This window comes from Stegastes partitus, unplaced genomic scaffold (genome assembly GCF_000690725.1).
Source record: "Stegastes partitus isolate 25-593 unplaced genomic scaffold, Stegastes_partitus-1.0.2 Scaffold315, whole genome shotgun sequence".
NCBI lineage: Eukaryota > Metazoa > Chordata > Actinopteri > Pomacentridae > Stegastes > Stegastes partitus.
Genome location: NW_007578046.1, coordinates 339,483 through 356,748, shown reverse-complemented (window position 1 = coordinate 356,748; position 17,266 = coordinate 339,483). Strand labels below are relative to the sequence as shown.

The 17,266-nt window shown below is 43.1% G+C and overlaps 1 protein-coding gene across 1 annotated transcript in view; it reads left to right on the top strand.

The window, feature by feature from the left end:
- The first annotated feature begins 303 nt into the window (after positions 1 to 303).
- Positions 304 to 17,266, top strand: part of otogl (otogelin-like) — a 27,095-nt gene continuing 10,132 nt past the window's right edge. Inside the window, exons 1-33 of the mRNA XM_008283501.1 lie at positions 304 to 376; positions 739 to 781; positions 1,105 to 1,150; positions 1,411 to 1,489; positions 1,599 to 1,691; positions 2,856 to 3,010; positions 5,022 to 5,143; positions 5,353 to 5,558; positions 6,137 to 6,261; positions 6,453 to 6,559; positions 6,683 to 6,789; positions 6,927 to 7,052; positions 7,141 to 7,249; positions 7,321 to 7,367; positions 7,456 to 7,601; positions 7,690 to 7,816; positions 7,927 to 8,104; positions 8,179 to 8,303; positions 8,569 to 8,778; positions 8,956 to 9,124; positions 9,276 to 9,350; positions 9,592 to 9,635; positions 9,883 to 10,048; positions 11,140 to 11,247; positions 11,493 to 11,631; positions 12,459 to 12,593; positions 12,742 to 12,888; positions 12,980 to 13,099; positions 13,312 to 13,428; positions 16,120 to 16,276; positions 16,555 to 16,581; positions 16,702 to 16,881; positions 16,970 to 17,248. Of these exons, the coding sequence (XP_008281723.1) occupies positions 304 to 376; positions 739 to 781; positions 1,105 to 1,150; positions 1,411 to 1,489; positions 1,599 to 1,691; positions 2,856 to 3,010; positions 5,022 to 5,143; positions 5,353 to 5,558; positions 6,137 to 6,261; positions 6,453 to 6,559; positions 6,683 to 6,789; positions 6,927 to 7,052; positions 7,141 to 7,249; positions 7,321 to 7,367; positions 7,456 to 7,601; positions 7,690 to 7,816; positions 7,927 to 8,104; positions 8,179 to 8,303; positions 8,569 to 8,778; positions 8,956 to 9,124; positions 9,276 to 9,350; positions 9,592 to 9,635; positions 9,883 to 10,048; positions 11,140 to 11,247; positions 11,493 to 11,631; positions 12,459 to 12,593; positions 12,742 to 12,888; positions 12,980 to 13,099; positions 13,312 to 13,428; positions 16,120 to 16,276; positions 16,555 to 16,581; positions 16,702 to 16,881; positions 16,970 to 17,248 (4,087 nt within the window). The remainder of the gene's footprint in view (positions 377 to 738; positions 782 to 1,104; positions 1,151 to 1,410; positions 1,490 to 1,598; positions 1,692 to 2,855; positions 3,011 to 5,021; positions 5,144 to 5,352; positions 5,559 to 6,136; positions 6,262 to 6,452; positions 6,560 to 6,682; positions 6,790 to 6,926; positions 7,053 to 7,140; positions 7,250 to 7,320; positions 7,368 to 7,455; positions 7,602 to 7,689; positions 7,817 to 7,926; positions 8,105 to 8,178; positions 8,304 to 8,568; positions 8,779 to 8,955; positions 9,125 to 9,275; positions 9,351 to 9,591; positions 9,636 to 9,882; positions 10,049 to 11,139; positions 11,248 to 11,492; positions 11,632 to 12,458; positions 12,594 to 12,741; positions 12,889 to 12,979; positions 13,100 to 13,311; positions 13,429 to 16,119; positions 16,277 to 16,554; positions 16,582 to 16,701; positions 16,882 to 16,969; positions 17,249 to 17,266) is intronic.

Below are 17,266 nucleotides of genomic sequence, written 5' to 3'. Positions count from 1 at the left end.
TTTTTGAGGTTAAAACGCTTGAAGCGACAGACCTGCGGGTTCACACGAAGACACAGGGCGGTGAACGTCCCAGCCGGTCTGCTGCATGCTGAGGATGTTGCTGTGACAGAGAGCAGCTCACCTGCCCACACAGGTGTAGGCGACTCGTCATCCGCTCAGGGGGGCTGTCGCCTCCAGGTAGCTCCTACAGGTAACGAGCAGGCATCGTCCCCGGTGCTACCAAACAGCCTGTAAACCCTTTCCTCTCGGGACAGCTGAGATGCACCGTTAACGTTTCGGCGGGACTTCCTTTCGGACTCTGAGATGAACTTAAAGTGGACAGTGAAACGATTTCTTCTTATGTCGTTTTCAGTCTCCCACTTGCTGTTACTTGAGGGTGAGTCAGACCTTTTTTTTTAACTATTGTCTTGTAATAAAGTTTGAATGGAAGCTATAATGAAATGGAGATATAGTAGTTTCTTATATGACTGAGCCACAAGAAGTTCTGTTCAAATATTGGATTTACATCATTTGCTCTTTATCAATATAATCTGTCAAACATAAGTCACTTATGTCATTGTGTAAAACTGCTCTCCCTTCTTTGCCTCTCCATGACATCTAACTACAGATGTCCACTGCAAAAACGATTTAAACCTTGATCTACCCTTAACAATATTACTGATTTTACACTACATATGTAATCAACATCTGTCTGATAGGTTAAAACTTTTAATTCTAATTGTACAACTTTGCATGTAGGAGCTCAGAGCCGACTTTCAGTGGCGGAAGGAAGACCACAGAGGTAAATGAAAGAAAGAAATTGGCAATTATTCTGCGTTATTAATATTAATAGTAAGTAATGCAGTGTCGGAAGTAATCCCTGAGATTTTTATTTTTTTTTACAGGTCATTATCACACGAGGTCATAGGATGATCATGATAAATGCATTTACACTTTCTGTCTGCAGTGTGTGATGGAGGCAGTGTGTGCGAGTGTGTGCGTGCTTGTGCGTGTGAGGGTTCAGTAAAGAGTAGTGCGGAGTCTGAATTCAAGTGGTGTAAAGTGCACTTAAGTCTCCCCTCTGACTGTTTCTTCCCACTAATGTGCATGTTTGTGTGTGTGCAGAAGGGCTAATGCACTTCGGAGGAAACGGGATCTCCTCGGGGAGGAGGTTTGTACACTACACCTAAGAGAACCAGAGGAGGTCAGGGCACCCACATGCGCACAACACCCTAACCGGCACAAAGCTGTCTTTGTAAAGAATGAGACACACTCACTAACACGAACACTTTCTCCCACTCAGCCTGACGCAACTTTTAACTTACAGCGGCAGGTACGCCGACGGTAACTGCACTGTGTCGGTGAAGCTGTTAGGGCTCGAGAATTATTCAAGGAACTCCTCTAAGTGTCTATTGTTTATTGTTTTCCAAGACATACAGACCGCTGCTGTCGGAGGGTGCTCTGTCACGCAGCATTTTGCACAACTACACAGCCAGAGATGCCTCTTCAGGTAAACACACCGCCTGTGAAGTGACTCCAAATGCATTCGCGGAAACTTAAAACTCATTACCCGGCTCGACTAGGATGAGAGAACTTGAGTTTGTTCGTGTCTTTCCCAGAATATTGCGGCTGCCTCAATGGTGGCTGGTGTCAGGAGGGCGGTGTGTGTGACTGTGCTCAGTTCCAGGCACTGGGAGACCGCTGCCAGATCAGTGAGTAGCACACATGTCTTCATTTTGTGTCAGCTCAGATTCATCCCAACCACACAAGCACCATTCCTGGTATGCAACGGACCAGCTGCTTGGGATGTTTAATACCAAAAACTTTTTTTTAATAACAGAATACGGTTACACTCAGTTATACAAGAATGAAAGCATGTATGAGACTCTCCAATCATTCAACAAACGTTAATTACCTGCACACACTCCAACATTAATTACCAGATTTCCCCAGAATCTCTCTCTCTCTCCCTTTCTCTCTATCTCTCTTTGTTGGTACAAATCCACCACCCTTCATCTCCATTCAACCCACCCACACACACACATAGACATCGAGTTTACTCCCAAGAGAAGCAGATATAAAGTCACTTGAACTAAGGTAATAGGGTAAGAGCTGAGTGATGGAGTTTCTGGTTTCTATATTCTGAACAGACTCCTTATGCCCTATATCAGGAGATCTGAGGTCACAATGATTGTAAAGACATTTTTCATTTCAATGAACTAATTTGGTGTTGACACACATGTTAGAAAGAATATTGTTGTATAAAGATCTGCGAGCAAACTGAAGCTTGAAATGAAATCGTAAATTAGACTATTGAAAAGTGCGTGCGATTCCTAAAAAGTCAAACGCTTCTTCTAAGAAATATTATTAAACTTCATGGCTGTGACACATATTTTAAATATCAGGGCAACAAAGCTGATGCCACAGAAGACACGTTCTAAAAAATATTCAATTAGACTGGGAAATTGCGTTAATTGAAACACTGATGTCTTGTGATTAAGATATGTAAAGCATAATTATTATCATCAGCATGACAAGACACTCGCTAATAAGATTAGAAGATGTGACTCACTGTCACCACCCCCTCACATTTTAGGAAGGGTCTGAGACAACATCTTGGCATAGCCAGCTGTGGGGATTTCCTCTAACAAAAGGCTTTTAGAAAATTCAGGTGTTCATTTTCCACTGATAAGTTCAATGAAATTGAAGATGATGAAAGACACGAGGATGATAAAAGAGATCGGATGTATGACTTGCTCTCCCAATTTAGTTAAGTGTCAATTTCTGCTGAAATTTACTTGCGTCACCACATGACATTGAGCCACTTCATCCTCTCAACAATCTTGTCTGAGTCAATTGCCCGTTTTCCCTCTCAGTACCTAACCAGGGCCAGGATAGAGACGGGATCTGCAGGTCGTGGGGTCAGCACCACTATGAAACATTCGATGGAATCTACTTCTACTTCCCTGGAACCTGCTCCTACATTCTGGCCCAGGACTGCCACTCAGCCACACCACAGTACACAGTGTGGGTAAGGCCATCATTCAGCTTCCATGTGTAAATTAAGCAACTTACCACCCTGCCATGTTTATCATTAAAGCAAAACAATACACAAGCCACATAAAGAAACTGAAATGTAGTCGTGTTTGACTGCTTATACTAAACAAAAAAACCCTCAAGAAACAGAGAGATATAAAGTTTATACAACAGTAGGCTGCATGCCAGTTTGCAGTTATAGTGAACCTCATATAAACAGTTTTTCACATATTCCTTTGGTCAGTTTTAAATTCTCTCCTCTCATGCATCCTGTTTGCCTCGTGAATAATTATGCAATTGAAAACTGGAGATAAAAGACATAGACTTGTTTGAAATGTCTTAGTTATCTCGTATTGCATTTAAAACTCCTACTAAAAATTGATTTCTCTTCATTGCTTACACAACCTCTGACCAAGAGTACGGAATCTGTTCTACTAACAAATATTTATCTGTTTAGCAAAAGCCTTATGTTGCTCTTTTTAAAAACACTTCAGTAGCTGATGGCTTATAATTTAAGCTGAAATATAATGCTGCAGCATTCAGCATTTCAGGTTTTGTTAAATAGTTTTCATTTAAGTTCTTTCCAAAATTAACGGCCTAACGTGTTTTTAATCTTGTTGTGTCTTGCATCTGTTGTTTCCATTCTTTGACAACAACAATTCACTGCTGGGCAGTTCAGAGAGCGTACCACACTAGCCATTTGCGGCCATTGATGGCAGCATCATCACCAGACAGTTGACTCTGGTTTTTCGAATGCCAGCTCAGATTACAGATAGTGTCTAATCCCTATTTAATAAATTTCCACGCTTTTCCCTCAGTGACCCTTTCTTTGATTCCCTTTCATCAGTAGAGATGAGTGATAGCACCCATATTCAGCGTTCCGAAATCATTGTTCAGAACAGGGAAGTAAAAAGTAGGCTGTACTCGTTTCGTTTTCCAGACGAGTTGCGAGTGTTGTTGTTGTTCCTGCACAGTCATCTGCAAACAATAAAAATAGGTAGGGCCTTTTTGAGCTACACTAAATCTTATTCAGCCTCAGCTGTGTATGCAGCCTGTGGAGATGCATGAGCTACTGGAGAAGATGAGGGGAGTCAAAAGGTTACATAGACTTCCTGTTTTATGCTAGATGCTGTACTGTTCAAATTAGAATTCAAAAATACCAGTGAAATACCTAATTAGATAAATAAATACCTTAATATAAATGAGTCAATGCCTACAATTTGAAATGATCTGTTAGTCAAAACAAACAAGAGTGCAGTGAAAATCACTGGCTGCTCATAGGCTCGCATTTAGTAAGATAAAGTTTTTGCTTAACGTCAAAATTGATATAGAAATGTCATTAAAATTTACTGTATTTTGATTGGATAAAGAAAAAAAAACAAAAACGTTTCAGCATCATAAATGGTAAAATATATTTTACACCTGAGTGTTATCACGTTGATGTGAGATTACCCCAGGGACACAAATCTCATTCCAAGCCGAGCTCTTTGTATCGCTATTCATTATTGCATTTATTCGTTTCATCTGTTTATTTATATCACTGGCATATTCACTTATATCAGTTTGAGTAAAATGACATTTTGTCAGTTTGAAGAATGCAGGGGGGGCTCCTGTTGTTTGAACATCAACACACAAACTAGACGGATGTGAATCACTTTACCGCAGTCAGTGATAAATGTCGCCATAGCTACGCACTTTATCTCTGTATCTGGATATTGCCTGCCACTGCCAAAGGACTCGGTGATGGAAGTCTGTGTCACTCCAGCGTCATCTTTCTTCTTACTTCAGACCGGCATCCGCAGCTCTTGCACTTAAAGAGCTGTAATTCACATGTGACTATGACAGGCGTAAAGAGAAGTAGTTCCCATTACCTGGTGGTTGAATGTTTACTAAGTTTAAATATCACTCTTTTAATATTGGAATCGATCCTAGAACAAAACCAGAAAGTATCCATATTTCAGTATCGATCAGCGCTCCGCTATCCATCATCTTTCTTGTCTTCTCAGGTTCACAACAGTAGAGTGTGTGATGGGAGTGTGTATTCATGTCCAAGAGCTCTCAGTCTGTTCTTCCCAAATGAGGAGGAGATCCACATCTCTGGATACCGGGTTCACCAGGGAGGTCGCAGGTATGTGTTTGTGTGTTTTTCTGCAACAGTGTAGACGTAGAAAGACAGAGTATGAGTTAACTGTAGGGGAAAAAAAAGAGAAACAAGATCCCAGTTACTCACCACCACATCCACACTGTAAAGTCACTGCAGAGCATTTTGAGGATGGTTTTTTTTTTAAAGGCCTGACTTCACCTGACTCTCTCCGGGTGTGTCTGTCTCTGTGAAAGGCTAAGTTTGCCTCAGACTGTGGGCGGTGTGTTTATTGAGAGACTGGCTGATTACCTGCTTGTGAAGAGCGTGTTTGGCTTCTCTCTGGCCTGGGATGGAGGCTCGGGTGTTTACCTGAAGATGAGCGAGGAGCACCAGGGTGCCCCGTGTGGCCTGTGCGGGAACTTCAACCACATAGCCGGCGATGACCTCACCACTGCTCGAGGTAAGACCGGCTCGACTGGCCCCTCATCCTCTTATCCCTTCTCTCAGCACCCACTCGCTGCAATTATTGTTATTATATACTCAACAGTGATTCTGGCCAATTATAGTAGCAGTGGGACCTGGACAGACCAGAGTGGAAGGATAGGGGAGAACTGGTAGTTTGGGTTTTGAATGGCTGGAAGAAGCAAGGATCTTTCCTCAGATGACCCGTAACATGAACTATGGTCCCCTGCTTGTTCAGACACAGAGCTGTCCAGTAGAGAGAGGATCAACTCAGGGAAAAGAGTGTAAACAAATAAGGCTGCCATGAACTTGTCTTCACAATGCATTTACAAATTTCCAGATTTCCTCTTTGTGCCCTATTTACCTTTATCAGACCTTTACTTTCTACCTCTTGTATATGTTTTGATCACAAGACTGAAATGAACAAAATGACTGTGAGTGTGTTTAAACAGCGCATCAACTATATCCTTGCCTCATGTATGTGCTTTTACGCATTTTCATCTTGTGGCTTTTGTCTGTGTTGACGTGCTCGGTCTCCATGCATGTACACATTTGCATTTGTGCTTTGTGTTTCAGGCATTCGGACAGACGAGCCTGCAGTGTTTGCTAACAGCTGGGCAGTGGACCTGCCTCATGAGAGAGCCTGTCACTCAGTCGATCTCGACTTCAATGGGCCCTGCCACTCTGAGTCAGACATGGATGTAAGAACCACAGAAACAATATTACTACTCAGTATTAGCACGCACAAAGGTAAATTAGGCCCATAATAGTACACCATATTAACACTTTTACCTGCTTATGTGAAAACTACTCAAGTTTTTTGGTACCTTCCTGTTGTTCTACCGTGTGCTGTATATCCACACTGTACTGTTTTTGTTGTGGATGTGTGCAGGATGCCATAGAGAAATGCAGCGCGCTTCTCTTCTTCCCATTTCTGTCATGTCATGAAAACATTGATCCAAATCCCTTTGTTGCCAGCTGTGTGTCTGACCTCTGTGTGTAAGTCAAAGCACACATAATGACATTTGGATACATTTCACTTTTCAGTATAGTAGAGACTTCATATAGAGAAATCAAGTCCCGAGAATCATTTCATCCTTTCCTTTTTTTTTTTTTTTACAGCTCTGATGATGAGGAAACATTCTGTCGAGCCTTAGTTGAGTACACTCGAGCCTGCTCACATGTCGGTTATCCAGTAAGAGAGTGGAGAGACAGCTTCCCTTCTTGTAGTAAGTTACTACTGCAGATCTGTGTTGTCTGTGAAAACACAAGATTAGTTAAAACAAGACGTGTATGCCCGAGCAAATGTTTAGACTCTTCGCATTCTTGTTCCGTTTATTGCTAAAGTGTTGGTGTTTGTATGTAGATGACGGCTGTGAGGAGAGTTTTGTGTACAGAGACTGTATCAGTTGCTGTCCACCCACCTGCACTTTTGAGAAAGAGTGTCTAGGAACCAACCTACATTGCCTGGATGGCTGCTACTGCCCCGATGGTATTTAAACAAAATATAGTCGTTCGATAAATTGTGCTAATTATGTTTAGTTATGTTATTGAACTCAAACAATCATTTTCCAACGCAGGTCTTATCCTGCAGAATGGAACATGTATAGCTGTTTCTCAGTGCCCGTGTGTTTATCATGGAACATCATACGTACAAGGACACGTGCTTCAACAGGGATGCAGTGTTTGGTGAGTGTTGACCGACATGACATAGGGGACATACATGCATGCTGCTAACTTACTTTGTTTTTCTTTTTCAGTGTGTGCATGGGAGGGGTGTGGAACTGCACTGAGAATAACTGCACAGGTGAGAGTCCTCTTTAAGACCATTTAGAAACCTCAGAGGCAGCGGTGAGTTCAGGTCCAAAAATGTCTTTTTCTCTGTGTCCCTTTAGCGGAATGTTCGGTGGTTGGGGATGTGTTTGTGACAACATTTGACGGCAGGATGTTTCTCCAGCCGGGAGCGTGTCAGTACGTCCTGGCAAAGAGCCGCAGCAGCAGCAGATTCACCGTCACCCTGCAGTATACCACCTGTGCAGAGGTAGAAACACACACACACCCAAGCACACCTATCAATTCTGCATTTTCCTTTCTACGGAGATGTAACTGGCCCTCCTGTGTGTCAACAGCAGCAGGTGTGTATACAGTCAGTGACAGTGGTTTTGGATGAAGACGTAAGTCGCCAGATCACCTTGACAAGAGAGGGGGAGGTGATACTCGGTGTCAACCCAGCGCCTGCCCTCCCCTATGTGGACGGTGAGAATGACAAAAGTTTATATTACGTGTAGACAGAGCTCACTGAAGTGAGAGTTAAGTCTTAAAGTCTTTTCATCTACCTGTGAATTTTTTTTTTCTTTGATATTTAGATGCAGTCGAAGTACGGAAGCTGACCTCTGTGTTTACGCAGCTGAGGGCAGGGATTGGCATAAGACTGCATTATGACGGTCGAGGGGGTCGAGTCTATGTGCAGCTGGACAGCCACTGGCGCGGACAGACGTTGGGCCTTTGTGGAACCTTCAATGGAAATCTACGTGATGATTTCCTGTGAGAAAGTACTTCCCGTTTACAGGTCAATGCAGAAAATGTGATCTTAGTTGACTATATTTGTGTGTGTGCAGGTCTCCAGCAGGCATGATAGAGGGCACTCCTCAGCTTCATGCCAATGCTTGGAAGGTGTCGTCTGCTTGTGTTGCTCCGGTTAACTTGCCCATTATAGACCCATGTGAGATGAACCAACACAATGGTAATAATTTTATTGTTTTGGATGTTGCTATAATTTTTTTCTTTAATTAATAATTGGAAAGCAAAGAAAGGGATTAAGGGTGGCCTGTAATTATACCACTCCTCACTCTAGGTAAATATAATAGGTTTAAATACCACCTGCTAGATACAGACAGTGCTCTACATTCTATTACTATTGATTTCTGAGTTGTACAAGTTTTAGCTGTTCCTTATCTTGGATTATTCAGACTAGAATTGCAAATGTTTTGTGTGTATATATGTTCCAGTATTCTATGCATCCCATTGTGAGGTGCTTCTGGGGACGGTGTTTGCTCCATGTCATGGCTACATCAGTCCAAACATCTACCAGCAGCAGTGCCGCTATCAGGCCTGTCGCTGTGGGAGCAGCTGTCTGTGCACTGCGCTGGCTCATTACACTTATCTCTGTTCCAAACATGGAGTCGACATTCACTTCAGGTCACATGTCTCTGAGTGTGGTAAGTCTCTGTCTTCTGGGATGCTTTTTTTTGCATTAATTCGTGCCTTCGTGGTCTTTCTATTCATACTGTTTAAATGTACACTCCTGCAAAATGCTCACCCTTCATAAATTTCTTATGTGATACATAAGAAAAGATAAGATATCGATTGTGTGACTTTGTGTGTGGGATGTGCAGGAGTGGTGTGTCTTGGAGGTATGCTGTACCACTCATGCGTGTCGTCCTGTGGCCGGTCCTGTCGTGCGCTGTCTAGTACTGAGACATGTAACCCTGATGACTGTGCCGAGGGGTGTGGCTGTCCAGACGGAAGTTACTATGACGATGTGCGTCAGCGCTGTGTGCAACTGTAAGACTCGAGCACCTCATACAGCATCCATACGATGGTCATCGGTTGCCATTTAGCCGAAACAACACATACCCACAGGCACAGCACATCAACACAGAAAGCATTATCCTTAATTAATGTAATCAAAATAATGTCATGAGTTTCTCCTCAGGTCACAGTGTCACTGTTACTCCATGGGTGGTGTGTCACAGCCAGGGGAGGTGACCTTCAGTGCCTCTGGCCCCTGGTGAGTCACAACTGGCCTTGACCTCGACCTGCACCGCAAATTGAAAACTCACTTTAACTGCTCCTCTGACTACACACAGTGAAACATACTTGCGCACACTGATACATTTGAGAAAGCAGTAAAAGCTTGAGTGATTGTCAAATGAGACGTAGAGCACTTAAACTAACCTTGTGTTTGATAACATTATTCTCCTTCCCAAACACTCACCCCTTTTTCTCTCTCTTCCTGTCTCCTTCATCAGCCTCTGCAGAAATGGGAAGATGGAGTGTGTGCCAGAGGAAAAAGGTAACCTCTCTGCACTCCCCCCCCTCCCTTCAGTTCCTGCTCTCGTTCGTTCCAACAACAAAGTGGCGTTTCAGGCTATGTCCCTCATGCTGAAATCAAGAGCCTTATGTCTGTAGTTGTAGCTTGTTTCCCATGACTGGCTGTTGCAGTTGATGTTTAAGGCGACTGGAGCATTGATTTTCTGGTGTGTGCTTGTGTGTGTTTGTGTGTGTGTGCGTGTGTGCGTGTGCGTGCGTGAACATTGTAGAGCCAGATAGTGTAGAGGTCGGGGAGTGTCCAGAGGGGAAAGTGTACCACAGCTGCACTGAGCAGAGAGGAGGAGTGGCCTGTGCACCAACCTGCCGTAACCTGATGTTGAACCTCACCTGCCCACCCAACACACCGTGCATCCCCGGCTGTGTCTGCCCTCCTGGGTAACATAAGGAACAACTGCCTTCCAGTGTTGTGTATTCATTTTAAAAGACCGTGAGATTATTTTTTTTCCAGTCCCCTTGGCGAGACATACCATGACTTTTTGAGTGAATTCTTACCATCCAGGCAGCCACTTCTTTCTGTTCACTTCAGTTTGAGTATCTACTTGCAGATGCTCCAAAGAATGCATGAGATTAGTGCTTTATTGGAGTGATCGTTTATTTTACTGCAGTCTCTGCTTGCAACTGCTTGGCAACGCGATGATAATGTAACTCAAAACGTGGAAACGAGACAGCTTATGAAATAAAAGTGCTAATTGCGATAATGTAGTTACTGTGTCTGCAAGTGGATTTTCATATCGCTGTGAAACCAGCTGAAACTAAAGACTTGATTATGGATTATAGACATACTCTGTATGCTCATGCTGCCGCCACTAACCTCAAACCACTGGGTGTTATCTACCACAGTGCCATTTGATTCCTTACAGCAGATAGCGGTCACACTTACCGCTGAGAGTTCTATGAAAAGGTTTGAGGGTCATCTCGGGCATCTGAAAAGCAGCAGGTCTTGCTTTTTACGCTTCCAAGATGTTTGACATCTTTAATTGGGTTTAGAGCTAATAGGCGAAGCATCAGGTCACAGAGGAGATTGTCCTTGAACATCCCTCATACTAATTCTGACCTATGTGGAAGAAGACTGGTTTCCAGTACGACTTATCTCACTGCAGTATGTGAGCAACAGTACAACTTAAAGTTAAAGATGCTGTGAGAGACTTAAGACTTTTCTAGCTTGTATTTCTCATAACATTTTAATATATTGGCTGTTTTAATTAGCAGGGCTAAGTGTGCGTGAGTGAATGATTTAATTGTGATATTGAATATATCTATTTTGCTCTCAGGTCTCTCACTAAAGAGATTTTAATCTCAACGAGAATCTGTGAATAAATAAAGCTTAACTAATTAAAATAGTGGCTGCCTGGAAGCTATGAGTGCTCTTTAATATTCAATTGTAATTTATGGGCAAAACAACAGGTATGGGTTTCAAATTAAGTGTTTGTATGCTCTGTACCTCCTACGTACGTCTATCTGTGAAGGCTGGTGCTGCACCAGGGGGAGTGCTACTATCCAGAGAATTGTCCCTGTGCCTGGATGGGGCTTGAATACCTTCCTGGACAAACTGTGGAAACACCATGCTATAAGTGGTATGCCTGCATTGCACTCACTATTTTTATTTTCCCCTTTAGACAGAGGAATGCCTGACTTACCACAGACACCACTGTAATGTCTTCCATGTAGGATTGTAGTTTATCTCTAGCCAACTGAATCTCAAAGCACTTATCATTTGTAGCACAAGTAGTACTGCTATATGGCATGAGGGAGCACTTTTGTCCCATCTCTATTTTCTCTTTGCTCTTCTCATCCTGCATCCACGTGTCCATCCCCTCAGTGTGTGTCACCGTGGCTACTTTAACTGCAGCTACTCTCCATGTCCAGCGGTGTGTACCGTTTACAGCGACAGACACTACCACACCTTTGATGGCCTTGAGTATGACTACCACTCTGACTGTCAGGTGTACCTGCTGAAAGTGAGTAGTCTGTCTGTGTGGATCTATACAAGTACTTTCTGTTGTGCACTATGAATTTCAAATAAAGGCATAAAATGACATAATTGACTTCCTGTGACAAATGTATTGATTCAGGCTGGGCTCTGCGAAGCCAATCTATTTGTTTCAGAGAGCTTGTGCTCTGACTATGTCACAGAAGTGTGTTTGCGATAAATGGTATGTGTTTAGAGGCAATGGGGGAGCATCCTCAACATTCCGTAGCCAAGACTGATTTAGATCTAGGAAAGAAGATCCAAGCTCGTTTCTAATCTTGGAAAAGAGTGGGTTTTAATTAGAGCCGATTAAGGTGTGTATGTGTGTGTGCGCAGGTGGGTTTGTACCACAGTAATGCTAGCAGACGTTGTGCAAAGCTGTAGCGGCACAAAGAGACCAGTGTTCACTTCAAACCCCAGGGCTCCTGCGCTCCCAGGGATATAGAATTAGAATTAGCAGAACAGACATTCTGATTCAGAACCAGCAGACTGCCGGCTACCGCGCAGACCTGAAAATAATGGGGGAAGCTGGTCAGAGCTGTGTCCTAATACCCTAGAGTTACTTCCTCTTCTTGTCACCTCTCATGTATCCAGAATGACGTTGTTTCCTAAACTGGTAGAGTCAAATTTCAAATTTGAATCTCCCCTGTGGTATTCAGCTATCACATTTCTGCCTGCTGTGGCTTTAGCAACGGGAATATTTTGAACAAGCAAATTACCAACAGCGTCGTGTTTATCAGTTGAACAGAGACGATAAGAGCTGATAAGACTTGCTTTTTTTTGTAAGAGTAATATTTTGTCTTCCTCTCCCACCAGAGTGCTGGAGAGCCCGAGGTATCCATTGTTGCACAAAACAAGGACTGCTATGAGAGCGGCATTGTGTGCATGAAAATACTGGTCATTCACGTGGGACTTACCAAGATCTACTTCACTGACAACTCTGGCAATCCTGTACATATTATACACACACAGTCACACTCTTGATATAGCAGTTAAGCTATGTGCCTGTGTCTATTTTCTTCTCAATAACATATGACTTAAACGTATTGATAAAAAAAATCCCCAAATAATACCTGTCACTTTCTTTGTTCTACCCTAGAGCCCTTCTACTGTTGTGGGTCGAGGGTCAGAGTTTGAGCTGTGGAAAGCAGGCTACTACACCGTGGTTCACTTCTCCGGTCAGGATCTAACCATCCTCTGGGACCGCAAGACAACTGTACACATCAGAGCTGGGCCTCAGTGGAAGGTCTGAACTAGGAGTACACTTAGAAAATAAATTGAGTTTTTACAAAAGGAATCCAAAAACATCACTGCGTGTCGACCTTTTTTTCCTCCAGGGCCTTCTCAGCGGGCTCTGTGGAAATTTTGACAGTGTGACAGTGAATGATATGACCACGTCCAGCCACATGGAAGTCAATAATGCGCAGACCTTTGGAGATAGCTGGGCCCTGGGACAGGTATGAGTCAGCTCATCTCCTCTCATCCATTGATTCTCACTTTACCCTCTTTCCTCTTTCTGTCTTTGTCCATCTCCCTCTCGCTCACTCACGTCTCTCTGGGTCCCTGCTGCTCCTGTAATTTATGTGCTCGTCTCCCCCGAGTCCAGTGTGATATTTAAGAGTAATCAGACACTCGATCACCTTCTGTGTGTGTGTTTTGTGTGTTTCAGTGCGAAAGTGACTATCTAGTTGAGCGACCGTGTGAAGGGGACTTAGGGAGACAGCCATACGCCAAAAGGGAGTGTGCTCTCCTCTACAGCGATGTCTTTGCACCTTGTCACAACGTGGTGAGTGCCATTGAAATAATACACACATACACACACACAAATGTCTGCACAGAGTGAATGCAGCTGCAGAAAGGTTATCTTGCTTGCGACAGGGGAGTAGGGGTTGGTGAGGGGTTATGGGAACAACTCTTAACTGATCCCAGCAAATACAGTGAGATAAATACAAAATACCACACCAGATGCTAGACTACACGAATGCACAGACAGACACACACCTCAAAGTGTAATTACGACAGAGTATTTCCATATATGGCCAGTAGATGGAGCCATGTTTATATACACAGAAACAGTCTTTGGAGCATCAACCACCATAAAAAGCGAAGGACTTGACTGCTACTTGCCTTTGATTATTAAGGCCAACTATGTATACTTAAATAATTATATGTCGATACAGGATCAGTAGAGATGATTAGAACATGCATGATTAAACATTTCTGTGAAATTTAGTTTGATTAATGTTAGTGTATTGTGGATTTGTGTTATTTCATATTTCCCTTCGTGAATTCTGCACAGAAACTCTTTTCCTTTGTCCCTCCTCAGGGAGAAACAGACACACTGCACATAAAAAACAATTATTTATTCGCACCTTGCTATTAAATTAACAAAGATCAGATTGTGTGGCTTCTTTGCATCAACTGCTATTTTGATAGTTCATCATGTTCTGCTTGTGGAGGAGCTACAGATGTCTAGCCGTCACAGACATGCTCACTTTGAAGAAGCGTTTTGAAGAACCTCCTTTTGTAGTGTGTTTCTCTGAGATGATATTTCTGTATCCCCTCTACTACTTCGCTTTTATGAGTCATATGCTGTGAGTGCTTTTCTGCATTGTAACCATAGCATTAAATTATTGGTGGAGCGCATGTGTCTGCACTGATCCGTCACACATTGAAACCACCTGTGTAATATTAAGTTAATCCGTCTTGTGCCGCCACAAAAGCCGTGCGCCATCAGGATGTGTACGCGGGACTTCTGGAGGTGTCCTGCGGTGGTTGACACTGAGGCATTAAATCCTTTGGGTCCTGTGGGGCCTAAGATCCTTGCAGGGGGTGGGCTTTTGTGCATTGGTCTTATTCTGGCGCATTCGGTTGATGCCTAATTGCACTGGGATCTGGGGAGTTTGTGAGCCGTGTCAGCGCTTTGAGCTCTTTGCTGTGTTCCTCGAGTTGTTCCTCAGCAGTATTCGCAGTGTGGTCAGGAAATAGTGTTGCCATAGGGATGTGAACTTGGTCTAAAACAATGTTAAAGTGGGTGGTACATGTCAAAGTAACATCCACATGAATGCCAGGACCCAAGGTCTCAGCAGAACACTGCACTGTATTGAAAAAATGTATGTTACGGACTTTGTGTGTTGGGGGTTTTAATATTGTAGCAGATCAGTAAAGTGCAGTAAGAAAACATGGCCTTGGTATTTATCATTCTAAATGGGCAAAGAGGCAACTGCACTCAAACTGCTCTTTTCCAGGGTAGCGATTATTTATTTATTTATTTTCTCTTGTTGGATCAATGAGGACAAGACAGTTTCACACAAATACGTAAATCCAAAGGGCTTCAAGGTTATGGTTACAGGACACAAGCAAGGTTTATCTTTCTGAAGGAAAACAGGAAACATTGCTTCTCTTGCTTTCAGACAGTTTTAAAGCAGTATTGAGGAAACAAAAAATTGAAAGCTCAGCAAAGTTAGCTCAACATCTTCATTTAGTGGCTATTGTAAGTTTCTCTTCTTGTCAGAGCAAATTAAATCGGATGGAATCTGCTTTCAGTAAAACTTTCAAATCCTGCCGTTCTAAAGAAAAATTGCTTCATTCAATTTCAGAATGCAATAGCCATTGCTATGACAATCTACGTTCAGTTTTGTTCAGTGTGTTGCGCTGTCTGCACAATACAGTAGGAATACTTTGGAAGCCAGTGTCTGCTCCTAAACTCAGGGATATGAAGATTCATGGTGTGACAGGTTTTGCAAATTATATTACATAGTACAGTTCAGACATTCTCTTATGCAGGTGCTTATTTTTAGTGACAGTTGATAAATGCTGGTGTAAAACGGATGCAGTTAAAGTACTGTTGCTGTTGAAAATAAAATATGTAGAAGAGGAGCATGGAAGGACGATAAGTAGCACAGGCGACATTTATGTGATTTTGTCCACATTTCACGGATTTTATTAACACAGAATTTAGGGGATTTTTTAATATACAGATAATAAAATCTTGGCATCACTGTGTATCATTTCATTAAATGGCTTTAATATTTAAATGCCACCCTGTTGCTCCAGCCAAAATGCAACACACTACCTAATCAACGTCTGTGCTTGTGAAATCTTTTTAGAATGCTAAAAATACAGATTAGAGTATTGCTATGATGAAGTGTGGAGTTTATGTACATTAATAGTGGTCCGCATCAAGCAACGGAGGCCCAGTTCACCTTGCTTTTGGACAGACCAACTCATTGCTGATGTATTCTGTCTATCTGTCATAGTGCTCATCTGATACCTTCTGCACCAGAGGTTGACCCACATTCCTTTGTCCTGATATCTCATCACTCCCTCCTGTGTGAATTATTGAAAACTACTCACCCCCTAAACAAGACCTCCCCCAGTTTCTCCCAGCATGATTTGGCCTGGTTCACTTTATGATTGTTTGTGTGTGTTTGTGGGTGTGTGTGACCAATGTATACATACTGTGTGTACCCTCCAGGTTGACGTGGCCTGGTTCTATAGGAACTGCCTGACAGACACTTGCAACTGTAACCGTGGGGGAGACTGCGAGTGCCTGTGTACGTCCATCGCTGCATATGCACACAAATGCTGTCAACAGGGGGTCACAATTCACTGGAGATCCCCATCTGTCTGTCGTGAGTATGCACACACACACACACACACGCGCGCGCGCACACAGACACGCACACAGACAAATACACACATGTTCACTGTGTGTTAATTTCCTGTGTTGATCTTGGATGTGACCCCTGCTTACCTCTCTGACCCATTTTTAATCAGTTCTTCTTTGTTCAGCCAATAATATGGTATTTTTCATATAATTTACATACTCATTTCTGTCATATTGTCTATGTTATTATCCCTGTGCTGCTTAAATGATTTAAAACTTCTGACCTGCCCTGCTTTCTTTCAGCCTATGATTGTGAATACTATAATCAAGGTATGTATGAGTGAGAATCTTCTGCTAACTATTTTTTCTGGAATTCTAGACCTTTCTCCAATTCTCTAAAGGCTTGTCACTGCACTTATTTCCTCTCTCGCTCTCTTTACTCCCCCACAGAGCTAGGCGATGGCCCATTTTCCTTGGTGAGTGCTGCCTATAATGACACCATGTTTGGAGTGAATCGCACTAGCAGCTCAGTGTTTCCTCTAGTCAGAGAAAGACCAGGGCAGTTGCCTCCTCCAGGCCTACTGTTCAACTTCATGATCACCGCAGGCCTGCAGAAGGACAGGACGTCACGTGAGCATCCACCTTCACACAGTTATGCAACACCTTTCTTTGTTGTTTGGGGGCACATTAACCTGAATTAGATTTTTTTCTTTCCCAGGTGTCCCTGTGGTGTCACTGGAGTCTGCAGAGAGACCAAATTATTTCCTTGTCGTGTCTGGCCGCAGCCGTCTTCAGTTGGAGCATTGGAGTCGAGGGGCGGAGTTCAGCCGCAGGGCAACCTTTATCCAGCACCAGGGGCTGTTTCTGCCTGGTCACACCTCGTTCGAGCTTGTCGGCCAGCCTGGAATCTTTCTGACACTGACACGCACTGCTGCACGAGCCCAGAGATACGACACCTCAGAGGGCTTCAAAGCCAGCAGCAGCTTCTCACTGGAGGGTCAGAAACACACATGTA